Genomic DNA, 25,132 nt, shown 5'->3' on the forward strand with positions numbered 1-25,132 from the left:
TGATTAAAACACCCTTGGTTCTGCAGAGTAGGTACTGTCAGTTGAACCAAAGACCTTGTCCATGTCCAAGAATCTGAATAGTAAGCAAGAACACAAGACTGCCTCCAAAAAGTTAAATCATAAAAAAAAATCTAAGTAAATTAAGTGGTTAATTTAAATTTAGTTAATTAAAAGTTAATCATATTACATCCCACCCACCCCTATCCTGTTTTTATTTTTGCTTCAATTTTATGTTCTGAATTCTCTCCCTTCTACCTCCCTCTCTCTGCCTCTTCCTCCCCCTCCCCAAGTCAGAAACACAAAACAAGTTATAAATATGTATAGTCAAACAAATCAAATTCCCATATTAGCCATGCCCTCTGCCCCTCAAATGTGCCTCAATCTGTACTCTGAGTTCATTATCTTTCTGCCTGGAAGTAGGTACCATGTTTTATCATGAGTCCTCTAGAATTGTGGCTGGTCATTGTGTTGATCAGATTTCCTAAGTCTTTCGATGTTGTCTTTACGATATTGTTAACATAAATTTTTCTTCTGGTTCTGTTCACTTCTGTTTGCATCAGTTCATCTAAGTCTTTCCAGGTTTCTCAGAAACCATTTCCTTCATTATTTCTTACAGCACAATAGTATTTCATCACATACACATACTAAAACTTGCCTACAATTGATGGGCACTCCTATGCACAGTTGAACAGTTTTAGGCACATAGTTCCTCATTGTTCTCCAGAACGACTGGACCAGTTCACAGCTTCACTAACAGTAAAGTACCTGTTTTCCCACAACCCTCCCAGCACATCATTTTCCTTTACTGTCAACTTAGCCAATCTGATGAGTATGAGGTAGTACCTCAGAATTGTTTTAATTTGCATTTCTCTATTAGTGATTTACAGCATTTTTTCATTTGGCTACTGATATCTTGATTTCTTCCTCTTAAAACTGCCTATTTATATCCTTTGATCATTTATCAACTTGGAAATTACTCTTATTCTTATAAATTTGATTCAGTTCTCTATTTTAGAAATGAGACTTTTATCAGAGAAACTTGTGGCAAATTTTTTCCTCCAATTTCTTTCTTCTCTTCTGATTTTAACTGCATTAGCTTTATTTGTTTAGAAACTAATTTTATGTAATAAAAATTGTCCATTTTACCTCCTGTAAGCCTCTCCATAACTTGTTTGGTCATAAACTCTCTACTTGGGGTCTGTTTTGGAAAAAATTCTATGTGGTAAGGTTAGGTTGGGCCAAGTTGGGAAATCACCATGTGGACAACTAGTTAGCCTAATGCCAGCCATTCATTATCTTGGAATAAATTATCAGTGCTAAATTAAAATATCTGTCTGTCTATAGATATACATTTTAAAAAGAGGAGTATGATTTACGGTGTTCCTCCCCCACAACCTGGTAATATATTGCCTTTCCCCTTAAACACACAAACATAAAACAGTAATTCCATATGTAATAAATGGCCCACAGATCATATCAAATGCCAACATTCCATGCACACGTTAGTGCTTACCTGGCAAGGATGCAGGGCAGCTTCCTTCTTCTCATTGGAGTGGATGGAGCAGTAAGGCTGCCTTGATGGCTATGACACGTGGATTTTCTTTGTGTTCTCTTACATGTGGAGGCAGTGACATAGGCTTAGCAATGTGAATGGCTTTAGATCACAGGAAGCAAACCTAGTGGTTTATAGCTACAAATCCTCTCACAATGTAACCCTAGTTACTAGGCTGAACATCCCCTGATGCTGTATTTATGTAATCAAATTCTGCCGTTTAGCCTTCCACAAATCTTTGTACTGGATTATCGCATCTAAAATAAGCTGTACTTTCCCCTAGCATGGCATGTCTCAACTCAGATGCCCTTTCTACAGTGAGAAAAAAAAATGTATATACAATAACCTCGATGTAGAGATACTTTATAATACGGCATTGAACAAATCAACTGTCTATAATGCTGATTAAATCTGTTGTCAAAATAACCCAGTTTCAACCTATAGGCATTATGGCTCTTGAGTTTGGGGTGGTGTAATAAAGGGGAAATGAACTACATATTCCCTAATATGCGTTGAAAAATTCTAGACATGGCAAACATGATTTCCTCCTTGTCTTTTTTTTCATAATTCTCTATGCTTTCCTCTTTGCCTATTAAATTCCTTTCCACCCTTTAAAGCCCAACTCAAAACGCCACTTTGACATATCTGAAGTCTTTCCTAACATTCCCGTTGGGTAACTAACCCTTCTCTGTCTCAAACTTCACATTGGTTTTTCCCCTTAGGAGACAGCACGGAGGAGTGGAAAACAAAGCACTGGCTCCAGAATCAGAGAACTCGGGTTCAGATTTCTTGATACTATGAGCTGTCAGCCTGATTATCACCGAGTCTCCCTAAGCCTATACCCTCATCTGTAAAATGGGTGAGTTGGAGTAAGTAGTCTCTGAGCAGCCTTCCAGCCAAAGATCTACGCTCCTGTGTTCATCATGGAAAGCAGGAATTGGCAACCTACAGCAAGTGGCCCGTTTTTGTAAAAAAGTGAAAACTATTCTTAGCTCACTTGACTGGCCTTACAAAGACAGACATGAGGCTGGATTTGGCTCTCAGGCCACAGTTTGCCATCCCAATACATTGTCTGGTTTTCTGTCTGTGTCATTGTCTCACCAGCCTACATGCGCAACAAAAGAAGAGATCGTGTCTTTCCCAACTTTCTATTTCCCCCAGCACTGAATGGAGTGTTCTGGACATTTCTTAAAACTCCATTATTTCATAGGTCAAAGATTTCATCCATAGACATTACCTCCACTAACGAAAATCATGACTCTTCTATAATTTACCCTGTCTCCAAGTTTCTGTGGCTGACCTGATGAGATACATTTCCAAAACTGGAGAAGGCTAGTCCTTGGAACAACAGACATGGAGCCCATCACGTAGCCCACACTCAGATTATTTGGTTGGATCTGTCGGAGCCTGTGCTCTGTTGGCAGATGTTTACACACATTTGTTGAATTGAATTAGAGGGGCAAAATGTAGAAGTGGTCTATATTCTTTAAATGTCTTTAAATGGGACAAAAATTTTTGTCTCACACTCAAGGATTTTCCAGGTTGGTAATAATATTTGCCTCTAGGTTTGAAGGTGGCAAATGTTCTATTTCATTCATCAAAGGAGAAAGGTTTCAGCCAGTAGGACCAATTTTTCTGAAGAATTACTGTTGCTTTCACAATTTTAAAACAATTTAAATATCTTTTGCATAGCAGGCTATGTACTTTATACAATCATTTGTGTGTGTGTCAAACAACTGAGAAAAGCCTTGATTTAAAAAATAAAATATTTATTTGACTTTATAAAAATATAAATTAATTTTATACCATCTGGCATAAAGCATGTGTAAACTCTTATTTTACAGTACTGAACATCTTCAAGAACACCATTTCATTGATGAAAATAAATTTTACTCTGTGAAAATCTGCCCTCTCAGCCTGTGCTATATATAGCTACATATACATAGCTACATATACATATTTGCATCTATATCTCTCTCTATATATATATAAATGCTTTAGCAGCATTTCAACAGACAGCTCATCTACAATCAATGAGCTAGCAACAGGTAAACAATATGACTGACTGTATATACGGCTTTTACATAGCTGTATATTTCTTCCAATGTGTAACAGTTTCAGGTTAGGAAGTCTGCTCCCAGAGGCACACTACAATCTTTATTAATGAGGATATGGAACCTTCCAATCTCTATACAGAAATGTATTTACGTTAGAACTTTCAATCTGCAGAAAAGGCATAGCTCTACAATTAAGGCAGATTCATCTAACCTGTGGAAAGAAGCATTCAACACCTTGTTCAAGTTTCCTGAAGAAGAAAGCCCGGATCAGAAGACACCCTATCCAAAAACCACAGGTGACCCAATGCAGGCTGGAACCAGTGGAGAAGCACCAACATGTTTTCTCCTGTTGTATGGATAAAAGTAGTATTGACAATGAAGCTACAAAACTATGGTTGGGAGAGGGCCGGCAAGAGGAAGGCAGCTTACGGATCATTCTCATCAGTGCTTTATCTGTTTTTAAATGTGCAGCCCTTACTCCAACAAAGGACTTTAAAACAAGCTTGTGTTATTTTTGCTTTATAAAGACTATTAGTTAAAAAAAAAAGACCATTAGTATCAACCTAGGACTTATGACTTGAAGCGAAGAGAACGAGATATTTGGCCTTAACACACATTAGAACCCTCTGTTTTCAGGAAAGATCAGCTTTTTTTCAAATCTTTCAGGAAAGATCAACAGTGCACACCTGGATTTTCTCTTTGTGTATGTGAACACACCCACACATATTGCATAAGAGAGGTTACATTTGACCAACCCCCTCAAAACAGGGACAAATTAAATTTAAAAGTGCAACAACAAAGGCCATTCTATACAGTAAGAGTACAATTTGCATCCCTTCCTCCCTGTCCTTTGCCTTTCCTGAGGATCAGTATTAATCTACTGACTCCTAAGGTCCCTCTAGCACAGGACTCTACATCATGAAAACAGAACTTTCACTCAGAGCTGCCCAAGAGAGTTCAAAGGTTCTGTCCTGGCTCAGTCTGTAGAGACACAAGCATGTTCATGAGACCATCTTCATTGGTTCAGTCTGAGAGCAGCTGCCCAGGCATCACTGCTGGGGAGTGTAGGAATGACCCATCCTTGAGGAACTGAGGTTGCTTCAGGGTGATCTGCGGGCACCAAATACTGATCCCATTCGTGCCTTTTGAAGAACATTTCAGAACAAAAGTTTATTTCAGTTTTACTTCAGCAAAAACATACAATTTATTTTTGTTACACTATTATAGAACCTGTCTTGTTCTAAAATGTAAAAGACTAAGTTTCTCAAATGTAAACAAAGAGAGGAAAACATTCTTTATTTGTTTCTTTTTTCAACTACAAATACTATCAATTGATTAAACTCCTGACTAAAATATGGGAAGTTATTTTTGGAGGTTCAGAATTGTATCCAAACATAAATGTTTTGTCCTTCATCAGAATAAAGTAAGTAGTTCTCCTTAGTATGGAAAATGTTACGTTCTTAGAGAATCATAAAATGTGAGAGACGGAAGGGATCCTGAAGGTTATCTATAGTCCCGTTCCCCAACTCTACAGATCAGAACCGTGAGATCAAGGCAGATTAAGTGGCTTGCCCTAGGTTATGTGGGTTATAAATAACAGAACCAAGACTCAGATACCCACCCTTGAAAATCCCTGTCCTTTACGTCACAATTTAATTCCATTTCAGAGATGAGGAAAATGGAGCCAGTGATTTGCCCAAGGTCACCCAGATAGGACAAGGTGAAAACACAGGGCTCCTGCTCTCAGGACTTAAGTCCAGAACAGATTTTGCAAGATTATTGCTGTCAGTTCCACTGTCAGTTGTTGTTGAGAAGTTTGTTTTGCATTAGCATGAAGAACTGGAAAAATGATGCTAGCACTTCAAATCAATATTGTTTGAGTGTCAGTACGGTGAAAAGGAAAAGTAACCTTCCCTTTTTTTAGCAAGTGTATTGCAAGACCCCAGTTATAAGAGGAAGTGCCAGAATGAGGAAGGTCATAGTTATGTCCTGTACAGATCAGACCAGAATTGGGGTGGCATCTTCCCCTGGGGTTTCACATTTTAATTACAATGACATGGTGGAGTACATCCAGAGAAGGTGAGTAGGATGATGAGGAAAGAGGAGACCATGCCACAAGAAGATGGACTGAAGGAACTAGGGATGTCTAACCTAAAGAAAAAAAGATTCTGGGTATGTGGACAGGGAGAAATGATAGTGCAAGGGACAGTAGACATTTCTTATTAGCCCTGGAAGACAGGACTCAGAGCACCAAGCAGAAATCACAGAGGTAGGTCTGGCTTGGTGTCAAGAAAATCTTCCTAACACAGACTTATCAAAAAGTGGCTTGTGGGGTAGATGGGTTGCCCTTCACTGGAAGTCTCTGAGTGGAAGCTAGATGGTCACTTGTCATGTGAATTATACAGAGGGTTCCTTTTCAGAAACAGGTTACATCAGGTGGCTTGTGGAATACCTTCCACCTCTGAACTTCTGTGATAAAAGTCAGAAGACCTAGGATTCTAGACCAGACTCTGCCATCAACCAGCTACGTGGCTCAAGGGAGTCAGTTAAACCCTGTTGGACACATTTTGTCATCTATGTAATTGAAGACTTGGACCACATTATTTCTCAAGTCCCTTCTTAGCTCCTGGCCTTACAAAAATAATAGCACTAACATTCTGATTCTAAAAGTCTATTTCATAAGTAACATGATACACAAATAACTTAACAAATTAACATAACTCTACTATGTCACATGGACAACTTCTTATTTATTTACTGGAAAGGGAGCTTATCATGATGACAAATAACTAATGCTCTTACCTGATCTGAATGAGAGCTGGTAAGGAATGCTCTGCCTGTAGGTAATACTGCCTGAAGGGCTGTAGGAGGTGACTAAGTGGAAACTCAGCTGAAAAAGAAAAAACAAACATAGCATACAACTTATTATTTCTTACATTCAGAATAACTTATAAAACTATGGTTAGCAAAGTACATCAACTTAGTCTATTACTGTGATTTGATAGACTTTTATATCGTTAATCATCTCATTCCAATTCTTACTATTTAAGACCCTGCAGAAATAAACAGTTTATTACCTACCAGCTTTCTAAAGCAATTTCTGGTTATCTATTATCAATATTCTTCACCTTTTCTGTGTGTCCTAGACCCCTTTGGCAGTCCGGTGGAGCCTATGGACCCCTTTCTCAGAATAGCGTTGTTTTTAAAAAATCATAACAGAAGGAAATACCAAGTTTTAGTTCGTCTGTGGAGACCCTTGCTTAGTAATTCCTGCTATGAGAATTCCATCCATTTCTTCTTTAGTTACAGAACATACCTGGATCCCCAAATAACTTGGAATTAATTTCTTGTTTTTGATGTAAAATCTTCTCTTTTTCTTTTTTCTGTTTCCTTTCTAATTCTCTTTTTCTCTCTTCTTCTTGTTCTCCCTCCAACATAACTCGTAGTGCCCTTTCTTCAGCTTCATAAAGTTCAGTGCGTTTTTTGATTAATTTTCTCAGTCTCTCTATGTGATGTTCAAAAGCTTCATCTGCTGAGGCAGGTGGACAAACACCTGCAAAGAAAGAGCCAAATAACAATTTAGACACATGTATCTAAATATCTGACCTGAGTAACCAAACCTATTACTTTTATGAAGCCAAAATCCCAGCTACAGTATGAAGATGTCCACAGTTTAACTGCTGGCATCTCTCAAAGTCCTCACCACCCAAATGTGGACCAGAACAAACATAATGGAGAGTACTCGGCCAGCATTCACTGAAAATCACAAAAGCGATCATAATTTTTGACAGAGATTAAATTGCTACAACGTTTTCCTTAAAAAATCATTAAAATGGGCGGGGGGCAGATCTCTTTGCACAAAAATATTTGTAACTGCAACAGCAAGAAAATGAAAACAACTTTTACATTCAATGACTAAGGAATGACTGAATTATAGTATTTTAATGTAATGATATTAAGGTGCTGTTAAAAGGATGAAATGTAAGGAAATGGATAGAGCAATATGAAACAATGCAAAGTGAGAACAGCAAAACCGGAACTGTATACACGTTGACAATAACTGTGTGTATATGTGTGTATATACATATATATAATATGTACATATGGGTGTATATGTATACAGACACATGTATATATACATACCTACATGTCTATATGCATGTATGTGCATACAGACAGACAGCCTTTATAATACATTTTTTAAATTACACATATCATTGTACAAAGTGTGGAACTTGCTTGACACATTAGTTCTTCTGCTGAACTGCAAAAACCCTGACTTAGCTCCTTATTAAATCATTAGCTGGTTTCCTTTAACTGCCTGCTGGCAGGTCTCACTTTATCTCAGATAGTCCCCAATCTAGTCTATCTCACGTTAAGCTTCTAGGCTAATCTTTTTTGCTTGTTTGAAGAAGAAATATGAGAATTTTTTGGCTAAAAAAAAAACATTTCCCTTTAAGTAAATTATATATACCAAAAGTATACTATGCCTAGCATGAGGCATGGGGAATTCTCCTATTCAGGAAATTCCAAATCCAACTCTGAACATAGGATAATGAAGGAACAAGACTAGATGATCTTTAAAGTTTCTTTCAGCTCCAAATTTTTGTTCTATGAGAAGGCAATGAAAGCTGATAGCTACGCCTTTCATCAGGATTACTTGGAGGCTGTCATAATGTCTACCCTCAGAAGAGCTAGGGAACTAGAACCTAAATGAGTTTACAGCCCAGATAGGCTACTAAAAGGCACACAGTACATTTTTTCCCCAGGCCAAACTTTTAAAAACACATTTATGAAAAAAATAAAAAATAAATAAAAAGAAAAAAGAGAAACACATTTATGCTTATTTTATACTGTCATTGTAAACTACTCATCTGTTGTTTATTAATTAATTTGCTTTACATGAGGTTTCCTCTAGGACAAATTCTTTTTCATCCCATAGTACTTAGCATGACACTTCAAAAACAGTGGGTACTAAGTTTAAAAAAATTATATAAAAGTTATAATTGTTGGAGTGTTAGAGGCCAGAGAGACCTGGAATTAAATCCTGATTCTGGCATTAACTGTGTGATTTTAAGTTAGTTAGCTCTTTCTGAGTGGGGCTCTTTCTAAGACTTAATTAAGAAGAATGTGGTCCCTAGTAATCAATATAACCAGGGTCACATTGCTAGTTAGTGGGGCAGTCAGAACCAGAACTCAGGTCTTCTGATTCCAAACCATAGTAATAAAAGAAATTTACATGTGTTTTAAGGTATGATGATAATATTAGCTAACATTTACATAGGCAGCTAAGTGTCAAAGAAGATAGAGCACTAGGTCTGGAGTCAGGATGACTCATCTTCATGAGTTCCAATCTGGCCTCAGACATTTACCAGCTGTATCACCCTGGGCAAGTGACTTAGCCCTGTTTGCCTCAGTTTTCTCATCTTAAAATGAGCTGGAGAAGGAAATGACAAACCATTCCACTATCTTTGACCAAAAAACCCCCAAATGGAATCATGAAGAATCAGACACTATTGAAATGACTACACAGTAACAAAACATTTAGATAGGCTGACTACGTACCAGGCACTGTGCTAAACACTTTACAATTATCATCTTATTTGATCCTCATAACAACCCAGTGAGGAAACAGAAGCAAAGAGAAGTTAAGTGACTTGCCCAGAATCCCACGACCCCTAAGAAGTGTCTGAGGCCAAATTTAAACTGAGGGCTACTTGACTCCAGGCCCAGCATTCTGTACATTATAGCGCCACCTAGCTGTTGCTCACAACAATCCCATGAAGTAGGTTTTATAGGAGACCCCCTGAGAAATGTCAAACAAACATCAGAGTCAATATCTGAACTCAGTTCTCTTCTATCTCCAACACATTGTTTCTTTGCTAATCAAACTGCTCCACACTTCATGAATGAGTGACTTCTATGGGCCAGAAACAGTGTTAGGTGTGTGTTACAAAGCCAGAACGTAGTTCTTGTGCTCAGGGAAGAAGTTACATTCTATCAGGGCAGACACTGCAAACACATATAAGTAAATACAAAATATATACAATGTAAATTGCAAGGAAATTTAACTGGGGGGGCTAGGAGGAAGAATGCACTAGAACACACCTGCAAGACTCAAGAAAGGCCACCTACAGGAGGTGGTGAGAGAACTGGAGGCATGGGGAGCAGTCTCTACACAGGTACAGACACAAGAGAAGGAATGTGGTAGGAAAGAACAGAACAAAAGATGTGTCTGTCTCAAGAAGAGGAGGAACAGATAATGAGGCTAGAAAGGTTGGATGGAGCCAGCAGGTAAAGTGTTTAAACAGAGGATTTTGTATTTGATCCAGATAAAGAGCCAAAGTAATTTACTGAACAGGAGAGTGACTGGATTAGACCTGAGATTTAAAGAAATCATTTTGGCAGTGGGCATGTTCATAAAACAGAATCTTGGGGGAAAATTATATCAGGCACACTTTAAAGCTTCATCTGCATTACTTAAATCTCGCCCATCACTTTCTTAAGTCCAATGAAACCCTGATACGTAGCATTTGTTGATTTCTAAAGTGTAAATGTTCACACTGAAAATTTAACAGGTACCAGCTCGCTCCAGCACGCCTCAGGATGAAAGTATGTTTAGTTACCTTTCCTGGCGGCAGCCTCTTTTCTCAGTTTCCTCAGTTTCTCTAAGGCTCGAAGAATATCTACCATTCTCTTGGTATCTGCTTGCTTTTTCCTCACTTCTGATAAGACACCATCAGCAGCAATTTTGAGTTCTTGCTCCTGGTAAGAAAACAAATTACCAACCTCTATCTTCAAGGTCAATCTTATAGTAAGTAGTTGCCTAGAAAGTGTAATTTTAAGGGTGGCAATAAAATCTTCCTACCTAAAAAATCTTCCCCAATTTAATTAAGAAGCACCTGAAATATCACAGGTAATAATAAACACCCTTTGGATTACTGGGCGAAGGAAGAAGAATAAGCTGGTATGAATTAGTACTACTGTGTATCCTTCACATAACCTGACTGGGCCTCAGTTTCCTAATCTGTGAAATGAAGAGGCTGCCTTAGAAGAATTCTAAGGTCCCTTCCAGCTCTAGATTTATGATTTTTTGAGTTATGTGACAACTGAGATCATGACACTGAGGAAACAGGAGTTTTGACTGTGAGATGGCAGGAGGAAGGGATAACTATCCAGGTACTGAGCAGAACTCTTTGAGGGGAAGGGAGGGGACAGTGCCTCGAGAGCCAGGGGGCACGTGGACACTAATAAATGCAGCACAGGCAGCCCTGCGGTGCTGGGCCTGCAGTTGGGAAGATCTGAGTTCAAATCCAAACTCAGACATTTACCAGCTGCGGGACTCTGGGCAAGTCACTTAAGTCGTTTGCCTCAGTTTCTTCATCTCCAAAATGGGGATAATAATAGTACCTGCCTCCCAGGTTGTTGTGAGGATTAAATGAGATAATAATCACAAAAGTGCCGGGCACACAGGAAGCTACACAAAAGTTAATAATTACTGTTATACAATGGAGAGATTAGGACGTGACCACAGAACATGGGGGGAGGGGAGGGAGATAAGCGAAAGCCCATTTTCTTTTCTTTTTTGATGGAAAACTTCCAATCTTGCCTAGGCAGCTAAAACCACATACGGTGGTATTACAATCTAAGAAGAAGGAATTTGAGAGAAATTCTGAATGTTGCTCTACATTTGCCTGCCCTGCAACTAGGACTACTTCTAGTCTTTCTTCTACAGGGGAGGTGCGCCAGGGAGTGGGAGTCACCCCTTCCAGGCTGAGGACCTCCAGGTTCAGATGACGGAATCACAAGTTCAGGGCTGGAAGAGCCCCACGTCAGGACCAAGAAGGGAGGTCGGGCGCGGTGCCCTCGACCTCCACGCTTACCCGGGCCTTCTCCTCCACTTCCTGCACACACTTGTTCCTCCAGCGGTCGATCTCCTCCTCGCGCTCCGCCGCCCGGGCCTGGGCCGCCTCGCGCTCGGCCTCGCGCTCGCGGGCCCTGTCCCGGAGCCGCTGCCGCCGCCGCCGGACGCGCTCCAGCTTCCTGCGCGCGGCGCCCACATAGGCAGGCTGGCTCAGCGGCTCCAGGTCCCCGCGCAGCTGCTCCCGTAGCGGAGCCGCCTGCTGGTGCAGCCGCTCCCAGGCCTCCCCGTCCGCCTCGGCTTCCCGCAGGGCCCGGCACAGGCCGCGCAGCCGGCTCACCAGGCGCAGGGCTCCGCGCAGCCGCCCCCGGAGCTCGCCGAGGCTGGGCCCGGGAGGAGCAGCCGCCGCTGCCGCTGCCCCTGAGGCCGACGGGCCATTCGCTCGCCGTGGGGCTGCGAAGACGGCTTCTAACCACTGGCGATCCCGCTGGCGCTGCAGGGCCGTGTCCCCGAGCCCGTCGGGTGGCGGGGCCTCTGCCCAGCGCTGGGCCCATGGAGGGGCCGGGGAGGGTGGCGGAAGCCGTTCCCCGCCCTCGAGCCCCGGGAAAGGCGTACACTGGGGGGGAGGAAGGGGTGGCGGGATCGGGGGCGGGGGTGGGATCGGCGGCGGCAGGAAGGGGCCCGAGCTAGGGCCTGGAGTTCCCAGGAAGGGGCCCAGTCGCGGAGGTAGCGGTGGAGGCGGATAGGCCTGGGGAGGCGGGGGTGGCCCGAAGGGAAGGCATCGGAATGGAGCAGGAGGGGGAGGAGGAGGTGGCGGCGGCGGGACCGGACATACAGGGGCAAAGCGGCCGGGGTAAGGCGGCAGAGCCATGGAGGTGTTAGCTCTACCGCCCAAGTGGGCCAGGAGACCCGGAAGAAGCACCGAGAGGTTCCTAGGGCAATTCTTCCGGATATGACGTCCAGCTGAAAGAGCTGACAGTTCCGCCCCAAGAGCCTACGAGCCAATGAATGAAATTTCATTTTTCGCTGGCCCCTCCCCGTAAACGCTGTCCCTTCGACCCGGGTGCTGGCGAGATTAACACCAGGCTGGGATGACTAAAAGAAAAGACAAACTACAGAGGCAACAAAGTCAGCCGCCAGAGTCTCCAAAGTGAATGCCCGGAGTTCTTTGTTTCAGCCACATTATTTTAAAGCACCTTTGCGCTCAAACCTTGGCTGTTCCCTCCTCCTACCAACACCACCCCCCCACCCCGGACTATCTGGTGCTTGTTGCTCACTATTTCATGGAGATGACAAGATGGCTGTTTCATTAATAGCTTCGTTTTATTCAAATGCCAAAACATAAGTTCCAAGGTACAAATTGTAGTTACATTACATTTGTCTTTGATTTAAAAACATCGATCATAATGTTATAAACAACTTCCAAAACTAAATGCAAGTTGTTTTACTGTTGTCACTATGTCTCCCAGTCCATTTCTGAAGGATTATCCTCAAAAGAATAAAAATCTACTTCGATTTTCCCACTCTACAAAAAGGAAAATTATATAATAAAAGAAAGTAATGAATGAAGTTACAACACTGTATCAAGGACTTCCTGAAAGTAACTTTAACCATTACTGGGGAGACTAAGTAGGATTCTTGTTCCTGCTCATTGCTACACAAACCTGACTTGGTGAATGTGCATCTCTGTACCTATCCCATCCAAAGATATATTTCACAACTCTCCTATTACCTAAGTCATGTAAAAGCCCTAATTAAATTGGCTCTTCAGTACAAGATAAGGGCTTGTAATTAAACTGTTATAAGCTTAATGTTTTTTCTTCCTGACAAAATGCATGAGGAAAATCCTCATCTTTAGTAAGCAGGCTAAATGATGAAAATAAACGAATGTTTAAATCAGTGTTAAATTCAATTTTAAAAAGTCAAACTAGACGAATAACAAGATGAATAACAATAAAACCTGCAGCAATATCTTAGAAGGGGAAAAACTGAAAAGTATCTGAAGATTTTGGTATTTTAAATTTTCTAAAAAAATCAAAACTCCTTTACTAGTTTCCTAAGTTTTCTGCTAAAGGACCATTTTTTTCATGTTTTAAGTCCTCCAAGAGATTCAGTTTTGTTCCTCTTTGTTTTGCTGCAAGTCCCAAAACAATGATGACCAAGAAAAAGATGTACAAGAAATGAGAACAACTTAGAAGTCATTTTTGTATGAATAAGTTCACTACTGATTACAGAAAAAAATATACATTTTCTTTCTTTGATGTGGAAATAGGAGGTTGGACAAATATCCAGCACCAAAAAACTGATGCACACTAGAGCTCCTTAGGTAATTGCACAATATTAAAAGTATTTTACTTTAAATAGACCTACATGCTATATTCCTCATTTGTTTTTCCTGTGAGAAATTCACTGAGATTCCAATTACATCTGCTTTTCCGTTGCATTGAAGTGCATCTCAAATGGCCAATAAATCAGACTGGCCAATAAGCAAATTGCCTTTTATACTGAAATCAACTGTTAAGTTGGTGTCATGAATTAGCAAAGCAGCCTAAGAACATAACTAAACATCATCAAAATTCAGTAATCTTGGGCACTTTTCCATTACTAATGTCACCATTAGTATCCATTTCAATTTCAAATGTGAATAAAAAGTCTGATCTTTTCAGGAAACAAATGTGGATAAAAAAAGTTGAACTAATGGTATATCAATATTCAGTTTGTAAGGAAATTTATTTTCCCATTTGTAGAGTAACATTATTGTAAAATTCATTAGTTACTGGCAACACCTGCATTGCTTAATATAACTCTTCAGAATTTTGTTTAAGCATATTTTTAAAAAACTGAACCAAAAAAATGTACATTTTATTTTTGAACACTGTGCCATTAAAGTCCACATAATGTCCACTGCATAAAATCAATGTGATGTTACAATAACATACATGATCTTGATTCTTATCCTAAAGGCTTCTGACCATGTATAATATCCAGGATAGATCCAATGCCTTTAGTGTCAGACTGTAAAGTCAGTTACGATCTTAAAACAAAAGGGAGAAATTTCTATGGGATAAAGGTTTAACGGTGTTTAACTGTTTGCAGCATCTGCTTGCCGAGGCCATCCTTCCTCTTCAACTCCAGAGTCATACTCCTCTTCAGATGACTCTTTAGTTGGAGCCCTATGATGAAAAGCAATCAGTTATTTTAAAAAAAAAACAAACTGAAAAGTGTGTGTAGGTATGTTTTTCTAGATGCAAATAAAAATAAATTCCAATCAACATGTCAGTGTTTCATAGCTGGAAAAAACTCAATTAACTTTAACACAATATTTATCAAACATTTTCCCCAACACCTTTAATACTGGAACAAGTAAACACTATACTGAAATGTTCACTTTTGACATTCATTGCTGGCCTGGACTAGTGCAACAGCTTCCTAATGGTTCTCTAGTTGCTCCTCTTTCTAATCCATTCTCCATACAACTGCTTAAGTACTATTCTAAAGCATGGATCTGGCAGTGTCACTTACTCAAGAAGTATTGCTGGGTAACATTTTGTCTTTGTGATGGAATATATCATTCTTCTATCTGGCAATTTAATCTGGCAATTAAAGTCCTTCCCAGTCTGACTTTCAAGCTATTTTCCCAGGCTTATTCTTTACTACTTCACCATACCCTCTACATTCCAGATAAACTGGCCCACTTGACCCAGTAAAACTAAGTATAATTCTTCAGGGGGAAAAAATGGTCATTCAATGAAATAGAGGACTTTCAAGTATTCTTGATGAAAAGACCAGAGCTGAATAGAAAATTTGACTTTCAAATACAAGACTCAAGTGGAACATGAAGAGGTAAACAGGAAGAGAAATCATAAAAGACTTATTAAGGTTGAACTGTTTACATTCCTGTATGGAAAGATGATATTTATAACTCATGAGACCTTTGTCAGTATTAGGGTAGTTGGAGGGAAAAAATTATATGTATGTAGATAGACAGATAGAGGACACCGGGTAAGTTGAAGATTAAGGGGTCATATCTGAAGAATAAAATCAAGGGATGGGAGAGGATTATACTAGGAGAAGAAAGGGAGAGGAGAAGAAAGGGAGAGGTAGAACGGGGTAAATTATCTCACAAAAAAAACAGAAAAGAAAAGGCTCTTACAGTGGAGGGAAAACGGGGGAAGGTGAGAGGGAAGGGTGAATCAAGATTTGGCTTAAGGAGGAAATAACATACACGTTCAATTGGATATGGAAATCTGTCTTACCCTACAGGAAAACAGGGGAAGAAGGGGACAAGACAGCAGGAGGATGAGAGAGGAGGGAAGTTTGGGAAGGTAATTAGAAGCAAATACTTCTCAGAAGGGACAGGATCAAAACAATAGAATAAATGGGGGGGCAGGACAGGATTAAGGGAAATAGAGTTAGTTTTTCACAATATGTCTACTATGGAAGTGTTTTGCATAACTGCACATGTATAACCTATATTGAGTTGCTTTCCTTTTTTTTTTTTTTTTGGTTAGGCAATGGGGTTAAGTGACTTGCCCAGGGTCACACAGCTAGTAAGTGTTATTGTGTGTCTGAGGCCGGATCTGAACTCAGGTCCTCCTGAATCCAGGGCCGGTGCTCTATCCACTGCACCACCTAACTGCCCCAATTGCTTGCCTTTTCAATGAGAGTGGGTGGGGAGGGAGGAAGGGAGAAAATCTGGAACCCAAAGTTTTAAAAACAGATGTTTAAAAAAAAGTTTTCACATGCAACTGGGAAATAAGAAATACAGGAAATGGAGTACAGAAGTCTATCCTGCCCTACAGGAAAATAGAAGGGGAAGGGGATAATTGCGGGGGGAGATAGAAGGGAGGGCAGACTAGGGGAAGGGTATTCAGAATGCATGCCATCTTGGGGTGGGGGGAGGGGCAAGATGGGGTGAAAATTTGGAACTTAAAATCTTGCAGAAGCAAATGTTGAAAACTAAAAATAAATAAATTTATATAACTGGCCCACTTGCAGATTCCCATACTCAACACTCTATGCCCTGTCTTGAATGCACTCCCTCCTCACTTCTGCCTGTTGGAATCTTGACTTCAAATGCCTCTCCTACAAAGAGCCTGAGCTCCTTACATGTTTAGTACCCTCCCCTGAGAAAACACTTTGTTTTTATTTTGTGTATGTTTTGTGTTGAATTAATTATCTATGTTCCACATCCCCAGCTCCCACCCCAGTGGAATGTAAGTAAACTCTGAGGATAGGAACCTATTAATTTTTGTCTTTGTAACTCTCCAGAGCTTTCCACACAGAAACTGCTTTAAAATGCTTGTTGAATGAGTAATACAGAGAGCAACCAGTCTGTGCCACCTCATCCCATGTAACTCTAGTCCATAAACCCCCTCTCAGCCCTCCAAAGGGGTCTACCTAACATGCCAAAGGGTTTCCTTCAGATCTCTCTACCCATGAAGGTAGGTTTTCCCCTGTTCTACCTACACAGTATTGCTGTATCACAGATTTAATGCATTACCTACAGTATGGCCTCTATATATATCTTGGGTTTGTTTTAATTCCACATAACATCTCATGTTAATTCTAATTTGGTTCACGGTCTGACTACACAGCTAATTTTTCAATCAGTTCCTATATTAGTAACTAGTTGTTTCCCAAGTGCTAGGATATTAAACAATTTAATTTCTCATGCTTATTTGGTATTTGCCATGTCAAGTGTCTCCATATCTTTTTCTTAAAGAGAGTATTCATAATCTATGTGCATTTTTACAATGTCTATAAAAGCCTTTGGTCTTTTTTGTTTCTTATTTGATCCATTTTTTGCAATTTTTTTTTTAGCTATAATCTTCTATGTCCATCTTTGGACAAAAGCATATACTGAATTAACCTAGAGGGTTTTGGACAGTTCTTTGTAAAATTTTCATTCTCTTCACCTTCCACAATATATTCTGGCACAGGTATAAAATTATTTTCATGGTTGGTTTTCAAAATCAAGTAAAGCAAATATGGTTAAAATCAGTCAATTCTTTCTAATGAAAGAAAATAGATGAAAGAAAATTTATGATTAAGCTAAAACAAATGCCTTCGTCAACTTTACCCTTTCTCCTTTGTTGGTTTTCATTAAATATTTGAAAAATTATACATGTAAGTATATATGTACATATATACAAGTATATATGCACATATAAACAAGTATATATGCATACATATAAGTATATATGCAAAACCCTGTAGTGTGGAAAATTAATAAGGCAAGGCCTCTGATTCAAGGAGCTTATGGTCTAGAAAAGGAGCTAAGACATACATAGTTATCCCTTCACATCCTGACTTTCCCCACTGTAGTTCTGATACATCACAGGCAGGCATAAGAAATTAGATGGGAATTTTTGGGGAGTTTTGCAGATGCCACAGATGCCACACAAAGGCCAGCAGATGCCACAGAAAAAGTTTAGAAACTCAGAAATGCATAAAACATATGTATAGTATTGTATAATATCAACCCAAATTTTATAATAACGTACTGTAAACACCCCACAGAAGAAAACAAAATTCAGACTTCTTGTCTGGTACAAAGGGAGGCCAAAAAATTTTACACGGATTTTCCAGAATGCAGGGGGCACTGTGCTCCTAAACCCCCTACAATGTGGAAGGGATAAATGTAATATGAGGCAGATATGAAAATGCAATAAAAGAGGCATAATGCACTCCTAGGCAAAGATTTCACGGTGAAACTTGAAAAGATGAGTGGCAAATGGGGAACGAGAAGGAAGGGAATATGTGAGCAAAGTGTTTGAGAAATGTTCTCTTATTATGAGACAAAGCTGAAAAAGTAGGTTGGGAGGGATTTGAATGCTTTGGAATTGACATGGTAGACAACAGAAAGTCACTGAAGGTTTCTGAAAATGAGAATGGGGATTTCACATGATCAGACTTTTTCTGAGGAAGATTAATCTGACAATCAATTTAAGACAAATTATGAAGGGAGTGACTAGAAGGATGTCCAGTAGATTACTATAGTAATCCAAGTGTTAATACATGAAATCTGAATTAGGATGGTAGTTGTAAGAATAGAGAAAAGGGAACTTACATGAAGAATATCAAAGAAGCAGAAATAGGACTGATGACTAATCAGATGTTGGGTGTTAGGAAGAAAGGGTAAAAAAATGCAGAGTTTGAAGCCTGGGTGACTGTAAGGGTAGTGGTATCATTTAACAGATATAGGAAAGCTAGGAGAAGAAACAAGTTGAGTGTACATGGGAGGATGATATATTGAACTGCAGGTCCTAGTGGAACATTCAACTGGCAAATATATCCATTAAGCTACTGGAAACATGGGTCTGTATCTCAGAAGAACAGCAGTGCAGTTTCCTTGAAACCAAAAGAGATTAGAAAGTAAAAGGAGGAAGGAATGGGCAACAAGATGGATTACTGCACAGAAGACAAGAAGGATGAGAGCTGGAATTGGCAATTAGAAATTACTGGTGACTTGAGAGTACATTCTCAGTAGAGTTGCTGGGGTAACAGGAATCATACTGGGGGAACTAAGGATCAAATGAGTAGTAACAAAGTAGAGCCAGAAAGTATAGCCTATTCTTTCAAGAAGTCTGGTGGTAAAGAGGAAAGAAAAGGAAGTTTCCCCTAACTGCCAAGATGGGGAGGTGTAAATGTTTTGCAGGAAGAGGACTGGTAATTGGTAAGGTGCCAAAGGAAAGGAGAAAAAGTAAAGATACAAGAAAAAGAGGAAGTAATTGAAGGAGTAAGGTCTCAGAGAAAGCAGGATATAAGATACAGGATAAAAGTAGAAGAGTTCCCCTGAGATAAGAAGGAACGCTGTGTTGTCAATTCACATACACTACACAAACATTTCACCTACTTATTCATGAATTCAACCACATACGACCTTTATATTTATTTTTGTTTTTTCTTTAGGTTGAAAAAGAATCAAGTTTTATATTTTTTTTAACAAGGGCTCATAAATACTGCATTTTACAATCCATGTAATAAATTATCTATACTTCAAATTATAAATGTTTTGACATAACAATTCATATTACCTAATGTATCCTGGTTCCTTCTTTCCTTCTACAACTTCTTTGTCAACTTCCACACATACAATGTCAGAATTTGGTACTTCAAACATTGGTTCTAGTAACAGCTTTTCCTAAGGGAGTAAGAAAAAGACTACATAGAAAATTGGAAGTTCCACCCTAAATTCTTGCACTTTGTGTACAGCCACTAAATGATAAAAATATACAGTGGATAGGCTCCTGTTTTATATTCAGCATACCAAAAGGTAACTCTCAGTTCAGAATCAGCTAGGTTTCAATAACTACTATAGTTTCCTTAAGTATTCCACTGGCATATTTACAATGGAAGGCTTGCACTCTTCCCTCCCCCCCCCCAATGATCTCTTTCTGAACCGAGTTACTGCTTGGTGTATTGAATATTTACATGTGTGTGTGTTTAGGTTTCTGTGCATGTATAATCTATGTGTGTGTATACGTATGTAAGTGCATGTATATATACACACACACATACACATTTTTCTTTCAAAATTTAAAGTAAAAACAATATAGTTCTTGTAAGGCAATGCAAACTTACCATGATAGAGCGGAGGCCCCTTGCACCAGTCTTCCTATCTAGTGCCAATCTGGCTATAGCCTTTAAAGCATCTTCAGTAACATTAAGCTCACACTACATATTAAAAAATAAAGAGGTATTTGTTAGATATTTGATAAAGCTTTCTTAAGTGGCCATAGGGTATTTTACCCTTTAACCAACACTGCCACCGCCCTAGTCCAGGTCTTTATTACCTTATGCCTGGACTACTGCAATTGCCTAAAACTGGTTTCTTTGCCTCCAGTCTCTCCTCCCTGCAATCCATCCTGCACACCATTTTGATCATGTCATTCCCCTCCTGAAAAATCTTCAATGGATCCCCATTGCCTAGGAAATAAAGTACATACTCCTCAGCTGGCATTTAAGGCTTTCCATGATCTGACCCAAAAGCTATCTTTCTAGTCGTATCTCCCACTACTCTTCTACATATTCTCTAAGTTTTGACAAAATTTCTTTATTCTCTGAACATACTTTGTCCTCTCCTGCTTTGCCCAAGTGGCTTTCCCTTATGTGAAAAGCCCTCTCTCCAACTATCAAATTTCTATCCATCCTTCCAATACCCATTTCACATGCTATTCCCTCCACTGAGCATCCTTTAATCACCCTCCCCAGAAGTAATTTCTCCCTTCTCTGATATGGCACAACATATTGGCTGTATCACTCTTACAGCACTTATCACATATTCCCACACAGCAGAGTGCCTGGCACATACAGTAGTAATGCTTTTTGATTTTCTTATGCATGTACATATCCTAGGGCGGGGACCATTTAATATGTGTATCCAACATACCACCTAACACAGGGCCTTACTTGCTGAATGAAATAACAACTAGAATTTATATAGTACTTCAAGGTTTTCAAGGTACTTAACAAATATCTCATTTTATCCTCATGTAAACTCTTGGAGATAGATAGTATCAGTATACTGATGAGGAAACTGAAGTAGTATAGATTAAGTAACTTGCCCAGGGTCCCACACTTACTAAATGTCTGAGGTTGGGTTTAAATTGGGTCTTCCCAATTCCAGGTCCAACAATCTATCCACTTTGCCATTTATTTGTAACAAAATACTCTAAGGTAGACACTACATACATTTAAATACTGACTTTAGACATTATCTTATTAATTATGATATATACTACATCATTTAGAATCATTCATTAAGAACGTATGAGGTTGGGGCAGCTAGGTGGCACAGTGAACAGAGCACCAGCCCTGGAGTCAGGAGGACCTGAGGTCAAATCCGGCCCCAGACACATAACTCTCACTAGTTGTGTGACTCTGGGCAAGTCACTTAACCCCAATTGCCTCACAAAAAACAACAACAAGAAAAAAACCCCATAATGTATGAGGTTAAACATGTACCTAACAAAATAAGATCTCTAATGTAGCCTGACAGAAGTTTCTCTTATCCAGGATTCCTATTATTTCATATAAAACAAGATAATCAACCAAAACAACTAACTATATTCTTATTACTACATGAAAAGAACTAACTTGCATTTGTCACCAATGTTACACCTTGACTACAGCCAGAGCTATGAGTAGAAAAATGAACGGGGAGGAAGGAAGAGATCCTCTTACACATCACTTTTTATAAATGCACATGTTTTTACTCAGGAAATTTTGCTCTTATGTGGTATTTATTTTTGCATGTCCCATGCCACATATGCTATGGTGAGGGTTTGACTCTGCTGGACTTTTTAGAAAAATAGGAGCATGGTTTTCATGCCTCACTGAGAGCCCACAAAGGTCTCTCTGCCCAATACATGTGTACACTGGCATGAAGATGCTGGAAAGCGGAACCACATTTTTAAAAAACCTGCATGAAAGATGAAAATTCTACATTACTCTAAGAGGCAAAATATGGAATATATTGAAATCAGTCAGAGGAAACCAATTCAGCCAAAGAAAAAGTGGCTAACTGCATAAAATCTCATGTCATTTAGTCAAATAAGTATTTAAAGTAAGAATTCCAAATAGAAGACCAATGATCACCTTTGCAGATTTTAGGAATGTAATTACAACTACGATTAGAAAATAAACACAAGGTATCACTTTACGCATCCTGGAAAAGGACTGAATTTTGGTAAGTTAAATGTACTAGGAGAGCTTAACTAAAGGAATTCTCTAAACACTCCTATAAAGCCAGAGGCAACTGGTTGGCAGTGAAGAGAGCACTGGGTGTGGAGTTAGGAGGTTCCAATCCAGTTTTAACACTCACTAGCTGTGTAACCCTAGGCAAGTCATGTAACCTCTGTTTGCCTCAGTTTTCTCAAATATAAAATGAGGATAATACCTACCTCAAAAGGTTGTTATGAGGATCAAGTAAGATAATATTTGTAAAAAATGCGTAACACAATGCCTAGAACAGAGCAGTCACTATGTAAACATTTCCTTTTCCTTTCCCCTTCCCCACTGAGAAAATAATCATTCACTCCTCTGTCTCCCAAATCTGTATTTGACTTAAGCAGAGTACACAAGTGTATTTTTTAAAATGCAGAATACCCTGAAATGCTGTTGTTATATTCTGCACAAATATCCTGTTAGCATATGATTTCTGAGACACTGTCCAATATCACCTTGAAATTCTGAAGGGGTTGTAGAATTCAAAGCAGGTTAAAGCTCATTTTTCCTCTCAACTAGCTCTGTTAATAAATAAGAGCATTCTGTCAAGGAAGCCAAGGATTCAGGTTTTATTTCAACATTGGCCACAAAATGCTCCCTGATTTTAGTTATCCTTCTAAATCCACACAAATGGCCCAAACAAGAGAACATAGATAACATCAATACAAAATCAACACTACTGGCAAAAATCGATAAAACCACATGCCCAACTGACTGTGTGTCAGTTACATCAAGAAGTTTTTCAAAGATCAAAAAATCTGCCCTTGGTTCTGTTATTTACCATTCTATGATTTGAAAGAAGGTATAGATTGAGAAGTTAATCAAAATTTGCAGCCAACCCCAAGATGATAATAGCTAAAATACTGAATAACAAGATCTAATGGTAAGATGGAATTTAAAAGGAATAAGTATAAAGTACTGCACTAGAGCACAAAAAGTTAATGAGCCTCATCAAGTTTTGAGATAAGCACAGCATGAGCAGGCAAGAGTTATTATGAAAAAGATCAGGGTGTTTTTAGTGGACAGCAAGTTCAATGAGCTTACAGAGTATGACAGGGTAGCTAAAAACGTTAGTATGGAATAGAATGGAAAAGCATGACTTTTCCATCCCATTATTAAGTGCTAGACATTCTGCTGAGTGCCAAGGAGACATACAAGAAAACAAAACAGTCCCTGACCTTTTCCTCTGGAGAATAATGTCCTGTTTTCGAGGCCACGTTTCAATGCAGGGCATTAACAAAAAGGGGATGGGGAGACCGTCTTAAATTATCTGAAGAGTCATTTTGTGGAGGACACGTTAGACTGGCTGTGTCCCAAAGATCAGTACAAAAACGAAAGAGTGGACGTTACAGAGGCAGCTTTAGGGGCAATGTAAAGAAAACTTCTGAAAGTGGAATGGGCAGTTTCTGAAGGCAGCAGTTTCTTATCACTAAAGGTCTCTAACCAGAGACTGGATATTTTAAAGACAAATCTTATTCAGGTATGGGTTGGACTAGAAAACCTTTGAAATCTCTTCCAACTTTTGTGATTCTGCACAGTCCCATTAAAAATATTATTCTGTGTTATACTTTTTAAAGATTTAGTAATTCAATAAATGAAAAAGTATCATGTTCAAAAAAAAGAAAAATAATTAGCAAAAAAAATTGTTACAGTTTTATTAACCCTTCTGTTACAATGGCTGGTTTTTAAAGTATGATTTCATGCATCTGTGCATTCATGCAGACTGTGTCAGCAAAAGAAGTACTGGTTGAATTTATTCCCTGCTTTAAAATGTAAAATTTAAGAAATTTCAAACTGATTTTTATTTATTAATGGTTAGAGAATAAATGATATCTTTGGAAACACTTGTGTAAATGCAAATACAATTAATGAGTGAGACAACTATTTTGTCCTAATATAGACATCACCGGTGGAGCAGCAAGGTGGGCAGCGGACAGAGTGCAAGGCCTAGCATCAAGAAGACTCCTCTTTGTGAGTTCAAATCCAGCTTCGGACACTTCCTAGCTGTGTGACCCTAGACAAGTCACTTAACCCTGTTTGCCTCAGTTCCTCATCTGTAAAATGAGCTAGAGAAAGAAATGGCAAACAACTGTAGTACCCTTGCCAAGAAAATCCAAAATGGGGTCACAAAGTGTGTCAGACACGACTGAAACAACTCCACAACAACAAAGACATCATTCAATTTAGTCTTTAACGACCAATATCAACTCCTTTGGCTTAGGTTTTATATGTTACAAAAAGTAGGTCTTTCATAATATTCTTAAATTAGTGAAATCTCACTAATTCAGAATGACTGGAGGACAGCCTGAACCGTTAAGAAACAAACTATGCAATGCTTGTCAAGAAATGTACTTTACGGGCAGCTAGATGGCGCAGTGGATTGAGCATTGGGCCTGGTAGTCAGGTGGACCTGAGTTCAAATTCAGTCTCAGATCAGATACTTGACACTAATTAGCCATGTGACCCTGGGGACAAGTCACTTAACCTCAACTGACTCACCAAAAAAAAAGTACTTTAAAAAATTTGTGAGGGGCAGCTAGGTGGTGCAGTGGATAGAGTACTAGACCTGGAGTCAGGAGGACCTGAGTTCAAAGCCAGCCTCATACCCTTACTGTGCGACCCTGGGCAAGTCATTTAACCCCAATTGCCTTAAAAAAAAATTGTAAGTAGATGTCCAGTAACAAAGTTTATACAAAGGAAAGTTTCCTCAAGGGTGTTTATTTTAATGAATAGCTATAAATGATTTGTAATAAGCTTTCTCAATTTTTAATGTAAACAAATATATCTAACACAAATTTCTCTGAATTACATAAGTACAGACTACTAGAAATGGAAAAGTCTTCAAAGATTATCTAGTCCAACTAATATAAAAAAGGGCACAGGTTGACACCAAAACTCCTGTCCCATAACCTTCTGCTTCTCTCTCTTTTT

General features: G+C 39.2%; 2 protein-coding genes across 4 annotated transcripts in view; both read right to left on the reverse strand.

The window, feature by feature from the left end:
• Nucleotides 1-3,304: 3,304 nt before the first annotated feature.
• Nucleotides 3,305-12,419, reverse strand: PDCD7 (programmed cell death 7). Its single transcript, XM_020983405.2, has 5 exons — nucleotides 11,493-12,419; nucleotides 10,236-10,374; nucleotides 6,926-7,162; nucleotides 6,412-6,499; nucleotides 3,305-4,751 (listed from the first exon to the last, which is right to left on the reverse strand). The coding sequence occupies exons 1-5, from the start codon at nucleotides 12,339-12,341 to the stop codon at nucleotides 4,625-4,627; spliced, it is 1,440 nt and encodes a 479-aa protein (XP_020839064.1). The 5' UTR covers nucleotides 12,342-12,419; the 3' UTR covers nucleotides 3,305-4,624.
• A 355-nt stretch (nucleotides 12,420-12,774) lies between these two features.
• Nucleotides 12,775-25,132, reverse strand: part of CLPX (caseinolytic mitochondrial matrix peptidase chaperone subunit X) — a 49,870-nt gene continuing 37,512 nt past the window's right edge. For 2 of the 3 annotated variants that reach the window (XM_020983385.2, XM_020983376.2), the window contains 3 exons: nucleotides 20,057-20,149; nucleotides 19,510-19,616; nucleotides 12,775-14,643 (listed from right to left, as the gene is read on the reverse strand). In XM_020983385.2, coding sequence (XP_020839044.1) covers nucleotides 14,553-14,643; nucleotides 19,510-19,616; nucleotides 20,057-20,149 — 291 coding nt within the window. In that variant the 3' untranslated portion in view covers nucleotides 12,775-14,552. Of the gene's footprint in view, nucleotides 14,644-19,509; nucleotides 19,617-20,056; nucleotides 20,150-20,268; nucleotides 20,402-25,132 lie in introns of those variants that run through there. The other variant, XR_013485339.1, reaches the window with a different exon arrangement.

The sequence above is a fragment of the Phascolarctos cinereus genome, unplaced genomic scaffold (genome assembly GCF_003287225.1).
Source record: "Phascolarctos cinereus isolate Bilbo 61053 unplaced genomic scaffold, phaCin_HiC Scaffold_3;HRSCAF=262, whole genome shotgun sequence".
NCBI lineage: Eukaryota > Metazoa > Chordata > Mammalia > Diprotodontia > Phascolarctidae > Phascolarctos > Phascolarctos cinereus.